This window comes from Zosterops lateralis (genome assembly GCF_965231275.1).
Source record: "Zosterops lateralis genome assembly, chromosome: 27".
Lineage (NCBI taxonomy): Eukaryota > Metazoa > Chordata > Aves > Passeriformes > Zosteropidae > Zosterops > Zosterops lateralis.
The window spans coordinates 873,995-886,206 of NC_139787.1; the positions used below are offsets into that span (position 1 = coordinate 873,995).

The 12,212-nt window shown below is 37.3% G+C and overlaps 2 protein-coding genes across 2 annotated transcripts; both read left to right on the forward strand.

Annotated features, from left to right (window-relative positions):
- On the forward strand, positions 1-351 carry LOC310919463 (feather beta keratin-like; the record flags this gene model as incomplete). Its single annotated transcript, XM_083878830.1, has 1 exon — positions 1-351. One exon carries the CDS (start codon positions 1-3, stop codon positions 349-351), a length of 351 nt encoding a protein of 116 aa, XP_083734956.1.
- A 9,867-nt stretch (positions 352-10,218) lies between these two features.
- On the forward strand, positions 10,219-10,560 carry LOC310919464 (feather beta keratin-like; the record flags this gene model as incomplete). Its single annotated transcript, XM_083878831.1, has 1 exon — positions 10,219-10,560. The coding sequence occupies one exon, from the start codon at positions 10,219-10,221 to the stop codon at positions 10,558-10,560; it is 342 nt and encodes a 113-aa protein (XP_083734957.1).
- Positions 10,561-12,212: the final 1,652 nt, after the last annotated feature.

The following is a 12,212-nucleotide window of genomic DNA, read 5'->3' on the forward strand; positions in this document are numbered from 1 at the left end:
ATGTCCTGCTACGAGAGATGTCCCCAAACGTCCTGCGGCCCAACGCCGTTGGCCAACAGCTGCAACGAGCCCTGTGTCCGGCAGTGCCAGGACTCCACCGTGGTCATCCAGCCGTCCCCCGTGGTGGTCACTCTGCCCGGGCCCATCCTCAGCTCCTTCCCCCAAAACACCACCGTGGGATCTTCGGCCTCGGCCGCCGTGGGGAACGTTCTGAGCGCTGGAGGAGTCCCCATCAACTCGGGGGGATCTTTTGGGGCTTTTGGGGGTGTTTTTGGGTACCCGGGGTTGGGTGGTGGTTACAGTCGTTCCTACAACCGGCGTTACAACCCGTCCCGTGGCGGTTTTTACTGAGAAAGGAGGTGGGAAAAGAAGAGCAGGAATGAAGAGCCCCATCCTGGGGCAGCAGGACTGAGCTCACGGTGTCAAAATCCACGTCAGATCCCTCACGGCTCCACCTGGACGGAGCTGGCCCTGGAGCGAGGCCACTGCTCCTGTTTTATTCCTGTTTTATTCCTGTTTTACTCCTGTTTTATTCCTGTTTTACTCCTGTTTTATTCCTGATTTACTCCTGTTTTATTCCTGTTTTATTCCTGTTTTATTCCTGTTTTACTCCCGTTTTACTCCTGTTTTATTCCTGTTTTATTCCCGTTTTATTCCTGTTTTATTCTTGTTTTATTCCTGTTTTATTCCTGTTTTATTCTTGTTTTACTCCTGTTTTACTCCCGCACGTTCGTAGCTCCGCTGCTCGGTGTATTTGCTACTACCTGGTGTAAAATTTCCCAACTTTGCAGAGCTTTAAATCCTCTCAAGGGTTAAATTGGGATTAATAAAATGATGCTTTTGTTGAAATCTCCTGAGTCTCTTCCTGTTTTTTTTTTTTTTTTAATTATTTTTTTTTTCCGTCCTGTTCTTATTTTTTTGTGGTGAAAATTGATCACTGAGGGGATCACCAATATTCAGTGGGAATGTTGGGAATTTTGGGAATGTTCAGGCTGGAGTGTGAAGGACTCAGAGCTGGATGTGATTTAGATTTGCACAGTCAATTTTTAGGGAAAAAAAAGACAAAACAAACAAACCAAACCAAAAACAAAACAAAAAAAAAATTCACCAAAAAACCCCAAAAAAACCAAAAAAACAAAACCCAAAAAACCAAACCAAACCAAACAAAAAAAAAAAAAAATCACAAAAAAACCACAAACCAAACCAAACCAAAAAAAAAACAAACAAACAAAAAAAAAAAAACCACCAAAAAACACCCCCCCAAAAGAAACCAAAAAAACCCAAATCAAACCAAACCAAACCAAACCAAACCAAACCAAACAAAAAAAATCACAAAAAAACCACCCAAACCAACCAACCAAACAAAAAAAACCACCCCCAAAAAACACCCCCCCCAAAGAAACAAAAAAAACCAAATCAAACCAAACCAAACCAAACCAAATCAAACCAAACCAAACCAAACAAAAACAAAACCAAAAAAAAAAACAACAAACAAACAAACAAACAAAAAAAAAACAAAAAAAAAACACAAAAAAAACCAAAACAAAACAAAAAAAAAAAAAAAACCAAAAAACCTCAAAAGACACCAAAAAAACCCCCCCCAAAAAAACCACAGAAAGAAGGGGAAAAAAAGAAAGAAAAAAAAAAAGAAAGGAATAAATTCTCTTGTTGGGAATATTTGGACCATTCCAAAACCTCAAGTTACACAAATAACGTCTACACCAAGCCAGGTTGTCTCCAAAAATTAAATTACTCATAGTTTATAAACCACCTTGGCGTGAGATGAAAAAACCTCCCTCAAAAGCTTCTTTCATCTCCAAGACTTGGGGATTCATTCGAACCCTTTGTTCCATCACACCCAAGGCTCCAACACAAACCCAACAAATTTCACTTCGCGCAGTAATTTGTCAACCCTTTGGTGCCTCACCTGTCCCGGGAGCTGAAATTGTGTTAATTGAATGTGGAGAGTGTGAAACTCTGGGAATTGCTGAGTTCCCCATCCAAGGGATTCCCAACCTCTTGGATGAACTCCGGGTGTTAATTAAGGAAATGGAAATCCTGTTAATGAGGTTTTTCCCAAATTGGGATCTCTCTCCCCTCCAAGAGCTGCATTTTCTGTGCCTGGAAGGGAGGAGGAGGAGGATGAGGAGGAAGTTCTTGGGTTATCTCAGTTTATGGAATGAAAGAGAAGTGAATTTTTTTTCTCGGGAGTGATTCCTACTAGAAGGAATTAATTTTTTAATGTATCTAAAAAATTATGAGTTGTTGGGTTGTAGAGATTCTGAGGAGAGGGAGGAGAAAGACTCTCCTTTTATAGAAAAAACATTTGTGGAAAAATCCTTTGTAGAAAAACCCTTTGTAGAAAAAACTTTTGTAGAAAAACCTTTTTGTAGAAAAGACTCTGAAAAAAAAAAAAAGAAGAATTTTCTCGTGGAGAAAATAGGAGGAGTTAAAGGATTTTAAGGAGATGAAGATTTGGCTTGATTTTATTTAAGATAAATTATAGAAAGGTTTAGAGAAATAATTAAAGTTTCTGAAGGTGTTTACCTTGAATTAGGTGAAACCCTTTGAGCGCTCCTGACTCAACAGCTTCAATTGTGGTTTTGTCCAGCTCTGGAATCGTGTCCAGTTCTGGAATTGTTTCTAGTTCTGTTCTGGAATTGTGTCCAGCTCTGGAATTGTGTCCAGCCCCAGAATCGTGTCCAGCTCTAGAATTTTCTCCAGCTCTGGAATCGTGTCCAGCTCTGGAATTGCGTCCAATTCCAGAATTGTCTCCAGTTCTGAAATTGTCTCCGGCCCTGAAATAGTGTCCAGCTCTAGAATCATGACCAGTTCTGGAATTCTGTCCAGCTCTGGAATTGTCTTCAGCTCTGGAATTGTGTCCAGTTCCAGAATTGTCTCCAGCTCTAGAATTGTGCCCAGTTCTGGAATTGTGTCCAGCTCTGGAGTCATGTCCAGTTCTGGAACTGTGTATCTCTGGAATTGTGTCCAATTCTGGAATTGTGTCCACCTCTGGAATCGTGTCCAGTTCTGGAATCTTGTCCTGCTCTTGAATTGTCTCCAGCTCTGGAATCATATCTAGTTCTGGAATCGTGTCCACCTCTGGAATTGTCTTTAGCTCTGGAATTGTGTCCAGTTCCAGAATTGTGTCCAGGTCTGGAATCGTATCCAGTTCCAGAATTGTCTCCAGCTCTGGAATTGTGCCCAGTTCTGGAATTGTGCCCAGTTCTGGAATTGTGTCCAGCTCTGGAATTGTGTCCATTTCTGGAACTGCCCTGGATTATGGTGGGAATCACAAATGGCTCCATAAAATCCACACGAGCTCAGCCCAAAATTACCCAGAAAAAAAAAAAAAAATATCAAAACTCATCAGAGGAGGGAACTCAGGATCTGCAAGAATTTTACAGAGACTCGGAGCCTTTGAGGAACTAATTCTTCATAACCAGCTAATTAATTATAATTCAAAATGAATTTTAGATGCCACCCTGGCCAGGGAAATTCCCTTTGCTCCTCCGTGGATTTTGGGGTCATTTCTGTGCCTGGAGACTTTACCCAGGGATGACTCTGAGAAACCTCCCAGCTCCATTTTGATTTAAAAAAAAATAAATCTCTTTTTTTTTTCAGACATTCAGTCACTCACGGGTGTCTCAGGAGGATGTTCTCACATTATGCAAGAAATCTGAATTATAATCTGAATATTTAAGTCTGGCCTTGATGACAAAAAATCTGGGAACTCTTGATTTGCTGACTTTTTAATTCAAAATTAAAATCAAAATCAGGGCACTAAGTCATTCTGAGCACAGAATAAAATAAAAGCTGGAGTTAAAACAATATTTATTGTAATTGTTTGCCAGGAAGGCTCCAAACAGCCCTGAAAATGTTGCCAGATCTGTTTTGAAATTTAAAATCCTTTAAAAAAACGTGTTTTTTGTGCTTTTTCCAAGCTAAACTCGGATAAAGGATGAATAAAAAAAAATTAGGAAAATATAAAAAGAGATAAAAATAAACTGTGGATGGTGTTATGCAAATTAATTACCCAACTAAGTCCTAGAGAGGATTTTTTTTTTTAAATAGCTGCTAATTCATTTAAAAAATGGAGAAATAGTGAGGAATACACAACTAAAACCAGCCATGGAATATTTTAAATTTTTTTTTTTTTTTGAGAATCCTCCTGAAACACGACACGTCTCAAACCAAACCTTGAACTTTTTAATTTTGATTTAATTTTGATTTAAAACAAAGCAAATATAATTTAGATAGAAACAATGACAACAACCTCCCAGCACAATTACCACCCTGCACCCCCAAATCTTCCTACACCTATCATTAAATAAAATAAATCAAATTCAGATCTAGGTCAGGGACGGGACATTTGCATGGTGACACTTTGATTAAAGCCGCTGATAAAACTTTGAAATTCCTCAGGGGGAAAAACTCTGCCCAAGCCAAGCCAGACTCTGTTCCCAGGGGATCCCCACGGAGACAGCCCTAATTTAATTTAATTTCATTTAAATGTTTCATTTTAATGTGATTTTCATGTCTCGGGAGTGGATGAGCCAGGAGAGACACAACCTCGGGGGTTTAATTGCTGAATCCAGGACTGGATTTGGAATTTGGGGAAACAAAACCTCTTTTCCCTTTTTTTTTGGGTTAAAATTCTCTGGGATCATCAATCCCAACCTGTGATTGATCCCCCACCCGTCACCCCTCAATGTCCCCTGAGTCACCTCCAGACCAGAATTTGGGATTTGGGGAAACCAAACCTCTTTTTCCCTTTTTTTTTGGGATAAAAATCTCTGGGATCATCAATCCCAACCTGTGATTGATCCCCCACCTGTCACCTCTCGATGTCCCCTTAGTCACCCCCAGACCAACATTTGGGATTTGGGGAAACCAAACCTCTTTTTCCCTTTTTTTTTTGGGTTAAAAATCTCTGGGATCATCAATCCCAACCTGTGATTGATCCCCCACCCGTCACCCCTCGGTGTCCCCTGAGTCACCTCCAGACCAGAATTTGGGATTTGGGGAAACCAAATCACTTTTCCCTTTTTTTTTTGGGTTAAAAGAGCTTTGAGATCATCAATCCCAACCTGTGATTGATCCCCCACCCGTCACCCCTCAATGTCCCCTGGGTCACCTCCAGGAATGGGGAAACCAAACCAGAATTTGGGATTTGGGGAAACCAAACCTCTTTTTCCATTTTTTTTTTGGGTTAAAAATCTCTGGGATCATCAATCCCAACCTGTGATTGATCCCCCACCTGGTGACCCCTCGATGTCCCCTGGGTCACCTCCAGCAATGGCGACTCCAATGTGATTAAAGAAGTTTTTTTTTCACCAATCAAATTGGTCTGTGTAAAATAGTAGAAAAGGGAGACACATCCCAAAAATAATAATAATAATAAATTAATTTTCAACCTTCTAGGAGGGTTTTTTTTTTTTCTTCCATGGAAATTCCCATGGAAAAAAAATTCATTTTTGTTCTCCTAGAGAGGCTGGAAATGTCCAAGGAATTTAAGAACTTCGGGAACAGCTCGGACTCCACGATGATCCTGGAGCTCTTTTCCAACCTCAGGAGATCCTGGAATTCTGTGAAAATCATCCCCTTGACTCCCCAAAACCTGCAATTCTCCCGAATTTCCCTCAGGAGATCCTGGAATTCTGTGAAAATCATCCCCTTGACTCCCCCAAACCTGCAATTCTCCTGAATTTCCCCCAGGAGATCCTGGAATTCTGTGAAAATCATCCCCTTGACTCCCCCAAACCTGCAATTCTCCTGAATTTCCTCCAGGATTTACCTTGCACCACATTTATACAAACAAAACCTCATCTCCTTTTAATGACACCCAACATTTGGGATTTGGGGAAACCAAACCTCTTTTTCCCTTTTTTTTTTGGGTTAAAAATCTCTGGGATCATCAATCCCAACCTGTGATTGATCCCCCACCCGTCACCCCTCGATGTCCCCTGAGTCACCTCCAGACCAGAATTTGGGATTTGGGGAAACCAAACCTCTTTTTCCCTTTTTTTTTGGGGTTAAAAATCTCTGGGATCATCAATCCCAACCTGTGATTGATCCCCCACCCGTCACCCCTCGATGTCCCCTGGGTCACCTCCAGCAATGGCGACTCCAATGTGATTAAAAAAGTTTTTTTTTTCACCAATCAAATTGGTCTGTATAAAATAGTATAAAAGGGAGACACATCCCAAAAATAATAATAATAAAAAAATAATAATTTTCAACCTTCTAGGAGGGTTTTTTTTGTTTCTTCCATGGAAATTTCCATGGAAAAAAAATTCATTTTTGATCTCCTAGAGAGGCTGGAAATGTCCAAGGAATGAAAGAACTTTGGGAACAGCTCGGACTCCACGATGATCCTGGAGCTCTTTTCCAACCTCAGGAGATCCTGGAATTCTGTGAAAATCATCCCCTTGACTCCCCCAAACCTGCAATTCTCCCGAATTTCCCCCAGGATTTATTTTGCACCACATTTATACAAAACGAGGTCTCGCCTCCTTTTAATGACACCCAACATTTGGGGTTTGGGGAAACCAAACCTCTTTTTCCCTTTTTTTTTGGGTTAAAAATCTCTGGGATCATCAATCCCAACCTGTGATTGATCCCCCACCCGTCACCCCTCGATGTCCCCTGGGTCACCTCCAGCAATGGCGACTCCAATGTGATTAAAGAAGTTTTTTTTTTTTACCAATCAAATTGGTCTGTGTAAAATAGTAGAAAAGGGAGACACATCCCAATAATAATAATAATAATAATAATAATAATAATAATAAATTAATTTTCAACCTTCTAGGAGGGTTTTTTTTTTTTTTCTTCCATGGAAATTTCCATGGAAAAAAAATTCATTTTTGATCTCCTAGAGAGGCTGGAAATGTCCAAGGAATTTAAGAACTTTGGGAACAGCTCGGACTCCACGATGATCCTGGAGCTCTTTTCCAACCTCAGGAGATCCTGGAATTCTGTGAAAATCATCCCCTTGACTCCCCCAAACCTGCAATTCTCCTGAATTTCCTCCAGGATTTATTTTGCACCACATTTATACAAACAAAACCTCATCTCCTTTTAATGACACCCAACAGATCCCAAAAGGGATTTAAAGGATGAATAAACCCTCCTGAATTATTCCCTGAATTAAACCTGACCTGGAATATTTTAGAGATGAAAGGACTTTGTGGTCAGATAGACAAACCGCAAGATAAGGAAACGAAGCGGTAAAAAAAAATAAAATAAAATAAAAATAAAATAAAGTCTGTAATCAGTCGTGGCCCATAAATCACAATTCAAAATTTGGTATAAAAACTTGAGCAGCTCAAGACTCTCCCAGGAATTTCTTTTCTTCCTTTGCCGTCGTGAACAAGGTGAGTTTAAATCGATTTATTCTCTTTTTATAAAGATTTTTTTGCCTTTATTTTGCAGGTTTTTTTTGTTCCCCTCGTGGGTTTTTTGGCCAAAGAAGGAGTTTTGTCTTGGTGGTGGGTTTAAAAATTATTAATTAGCCATGTTGGCTAAATGGATATGGGTTCTTTATTAATTATTATTATTATTTTTTAAATGGGTTCTTTATTAAATGGGATTTTTTTAAATGTTTTTTTAAATAGGTCCTTTATTAAATGGGATTTTTTATTAAATGGGTTCTTTATTAAATGGGATTTTTTAAAAATGGGTTTATTATTAAATGGGTTCTTTATTAAATGGGATTTTTTAAAAATGGGTTCTTTATTAAATGGGATTTTTTAAAAATGGGTTTATTATTAAATGGGTTCTTTATTAAATGGGATTTTTTAAAAATGGGTTCTTTATTAAATGGGTTCTTTATTAAATGGGATTTTTAAATTTTTTTTTTAATGGGTTCTTTATTAAATGGGATTTTTAAAAATGGGGTTTTTATTAAACGGGTTTTCATTAATTTTTTTAATGGGTTCTTTATTAAATGGGATTTTTAAAAATGGGGTTTTTATTAAATGGGGTTTTATTAATTTTTCTTTAATGGGTTCTTTATTAAATGGGATTCTTAAAAATGTGTTTGTTTTTTTTTTTTTTTTTTTAATGGGTTCTTTATTAAATGGGATTTTTTAAAATTTTTTTTAAATGGGTTCTTTATTAAATGGGATTTTTAAAAATGGGGTTTTTATTAAATGGGTTTTCATTAATTTTTTTAATGGGTTCTTTATTAAATGGGATTTTTTTAAAATGGGTTTATTATTAAATGGGTTCTTTATTAAATGGAGTTTAATTATTTTTAATGGGTTCTTTATTAAATAGGATTTTCTTAAATATTTTTTTTTAAATGGGTTCTTGATTAAATGGGATTTTTCAAAATGGTTTTTTATTAAATGGGTTTTTTATTAAATGGGATTTTTTAAAAATGGGGTTTTTTATTAAATGTGTTCTTTATTAAATGGGTTCTTTATCAAATGGGGTATTTTTTAATGGGTTATTAAATGGGGTTTTTTTAAATGGGTTTTTTATCCAGTTTTGGTGTCCAAAGAAGTTTTAAAGTTGTGCAGCTGCATTTAAATTTCATCAGTGAATTCTCAGGCCTGTCCAGAGTGGAGTCCCAGCACAGCCCGAGCAGAGAATTCACCTAAAACCCCACAAAAACAGCACCAAAAAACCTGATTTTCCCCTCAATTCTCCATCCCGAACAGATCCCTGGGGAGCTGCTCTTGTCCTGACAAATGTGGCCTGAGATATTTTGGTTTCCTGAAATATTTTTTTCCCCCACAAAATTTTCTGTAAATAAAAGAAGTGTTTTTGTAAATCGAAATTTTGTTTTCATTTCCTTTTCCCAGAAAACCTTCTTTTTTCGCCAGAAAATTTTCTGTAAACAGGAAACACGTTTTCGTAGCTGCAAATTTTTATTTTTATTTTTATTTTCAGTCCTTTTCCTAGGAGGGATTTTCTTCTTGATGTCCCTCTGCTCTGACCAATGAGATTAAAGAATATTATTTGTTTCACCAATCAAATTGGTCTGTAAAAAATAGTATAAAAGGGAGACACATCCCAATAATAATAATAATAATAATAATAATAATAAGCTCAGAAAATATTGAGATTCTGCGTTTACCAACGAGACGAATCTCGTTTTTTTTAACCCCTTCTCTTCCAGAACTCCCCGCGACCCACAACCATGTCCTGGGCACCAAACCAGGGCTACGGAATATTGTCCACAATGTTATTTTGGGGAAAAATAAAAACCATTGAAAAATTTCTCTTGGGAAGAACTCAAGCTCAGACAATATTGAGATTCCGCGTTTACCAACGAGACGAATCTCGTTTTTTTTTAACCTCTTCTCTTCCAGAACTCCCTGAGACCACAACCATGTCCTGGGCACCAAACCAGGGCTACGGAATATTGTCCACACAAAGGTTCTTTTGGGGAAAAATAAAAACCATTGAAAATTTTCTCTTGGGAAGAGCTCAAACTCAAAAAATACTGAAATTCCACATTTACCAATGAGGCGAATCTCTGTTTTTTAACTCTTTCTCTTCCAGAACTCCCCACGACCCCCAACCATGTCCTGGGCACCAGAAATATTGTCCACACAATGGTTGTTTTGGGGAAAAATAAAAACCATTCAAAAGTTTCTTTTGGGAACAGCTCAGGCTCAAAAAATATTGGAATTCTGTGTTTACCAATGAGACGAATCTCATTTTTTTTAACCCCTTCTCTTCCAGAACTCCCCACGACCACAACCATGTCCTGGGCTCCAAACCAGGGCTACGAAATATTGTTTACACAAAGGTTGTTTTGGCGAAAAATAAAAACCATTGAAAAGCTTCTCTTGGAAAGAACTCAGGCTCAGAAAATATTGGAATTCCACGTTTACCAATGAGACAAACCTCATTTTTCTAACCCCTTCCATTCCAGAACTCCCCGCGACCCACTAACCATGTCCTGGGCACCAAACCAGGGCTACGAAATATTGTCCACATAAAGTTCTTTTGGGGAAAAAGAAAAACCATTTAAAAGTTCCTCTTGGAAATTTCAGAAAACCAAAAAAAATACACCTCAAGCACCAAACCAGGGCTACAGAATATTGTCCACATAAAGTTCTTTCGGGGAAAAAGAAAAACCATTCAAAAGTTTCTTTTGGGAACAGCTCAAACTCAAAAAATATTGAGATTCCGTGTTTACCAACGAGACGAATCTCGTTTTTTTAACTCTTTCCATTCCAGAACTCCCCGTGACCCACAACCATGTCCTGCTACGACCTCTGCGCCCCGACCTCCTGCGGCCCCACCCCGCTGGCCAACAGCTGCAACGAGCCCTGTGTCCGGCAGTGCCAGGACTCCACCGTGGTCATCCAGCCGTCCCCCGTGGTGGTCACTCTGCCCGGGCCCATCCTCAGCTCCTTCCCCCAAAACACCGCCGTGGGATCTTCGGCCTCGGCCGCCGTGGGGAATGTTCTGAGCGCTGGAGGAGTCCCCATCAACTCGGGGGGATCTTTTGGGGGTGTTTTTGGGTACCCGGGGCTGGGTGGTGGTTACAGTCGTTCCTACAACCGGCGTTACAACCCGTCCCGTGGCGGTTTTTACTGAGAAAGGAGGTGGGAAAAGAAGAGCAGGAATGATCAGCCCCATCCTGGGGCAGCAGGACTGAGCTCGTGGTTGTTTTTTGGATGCCACAGGAGATGTTTCCATCCCAGTGTGGAGTTGTTGGGGAGTTTGGCATCTCCCCAAAACCTTTGCGTTGTCTTTTCGTTGTTTTTATTTTTGCTTAAATCCGTATTTCCGATCAAACGTCTCGTCCTGTTTTATTTATTTGTTTGGGGTTTTTATTTTGTATTTAATAATAACAGGCAAAATATTAACTCTGTATTTCTGATCGAACATCTCATCCTGTCTTTTATTTCTTTGTTTGGGGTATTTATTTTGTATTTAATAATAACAGGCAAAATATTAACTTTGTGTTTCCAATCAAACGTCTCGTCCTGTTTTATTTCTTTGTTTGGAGTTTTGTTTTACTTTATTTTGTATTTAATAATAACAGGCAAAATATTAACTCCGTGTTTCTGATCGAACATCTCGTCCTGTTTTATTTATTTGTTTGGGGTTTTTATTTTGTATTTAATAATAACAGGCAAAATATTAACTCTGTATTTCTGATCGAACATCTCATCCTGTCTTTTATTTCTTTGTTCGGGGTATTTATTTTGTGTTTAATAATAACAGGCAAAATATTAACTTTGTGTTTCCGATCGAACGTCTCGTCCTGCCTTTTATTTCTTTGTTTGGGGTTTTTATTTTGTATTTAATAATAACAGGCAAAATATTAAAAAAAATATTTTAAAAAAATAAAATTTTTAAAGATGTGATTCAGCTCAAAAAAATCCTGAAAATTCTCTTTTGGATTTTTTTGTCTGGAGGTTGAAATGTAATTAAAGTTGTTAATGAGGTTGGATCCATTGAAATAATTAGTGGGGTGGAATTAAAGGAGGTAAATGAAAGAATTATTAATTTTAAAGAGGATTTTTTTCTTAATAAAGGAAGTGGAAAAGTTGGTGGTTTGATGTTTTATTATAGGAGGAGTTTGGTTTGGATTAAATTTTTTTTTTTTTTTTTTTTTAATTTATAGGAGGAGTTTGGTTTGGATTAAATTTTTAATTTTTTTTTTTTTTTTAAATTTATAGGAGGAGTTTGGTTTGGATTAAATTTTTAATTTTTTTTTTTTTAAATTTATAGGAGGAGTTTGGTTTGGATTAAATTTTTAATTTTTTTTTTTTTTTTTGGCATCTCAGATGTTGTTTCTTGATTAAAGGGGATGAATTTTAAAAAAAGTCCAAAGGTTGTGGTTGAGGAAAAGCTGAGAAAGTGCCTTGGACGGGTTTGGGTGGATTTTCCTCAGGGTAAAATTAATTCTTTGTTTTTATTGAGTGAAATAAAAATCTCTGCACAAATTGCACAAAAAAGTCTCCTCAAAATTGGGGTGTTTTTTCTCTGAGGATTCAAAAATTGTATCAAAAGGGTCGAATTTTTCAAAATAAAATAAAAAAATATAAATATATATATAAAAATATAAAATATAAAATATAAAATATAAAAATATAAAATATAAAATGTAAAATATGAAATATAAAATATAAAACATAAAATGTAAAATATAAAAAATAAAATATAAAATACAAAAAATAAAAAATAAAAAATACAGAAAAAGTAATAAAAAATTATATAAAATATAAAATAAAATATAT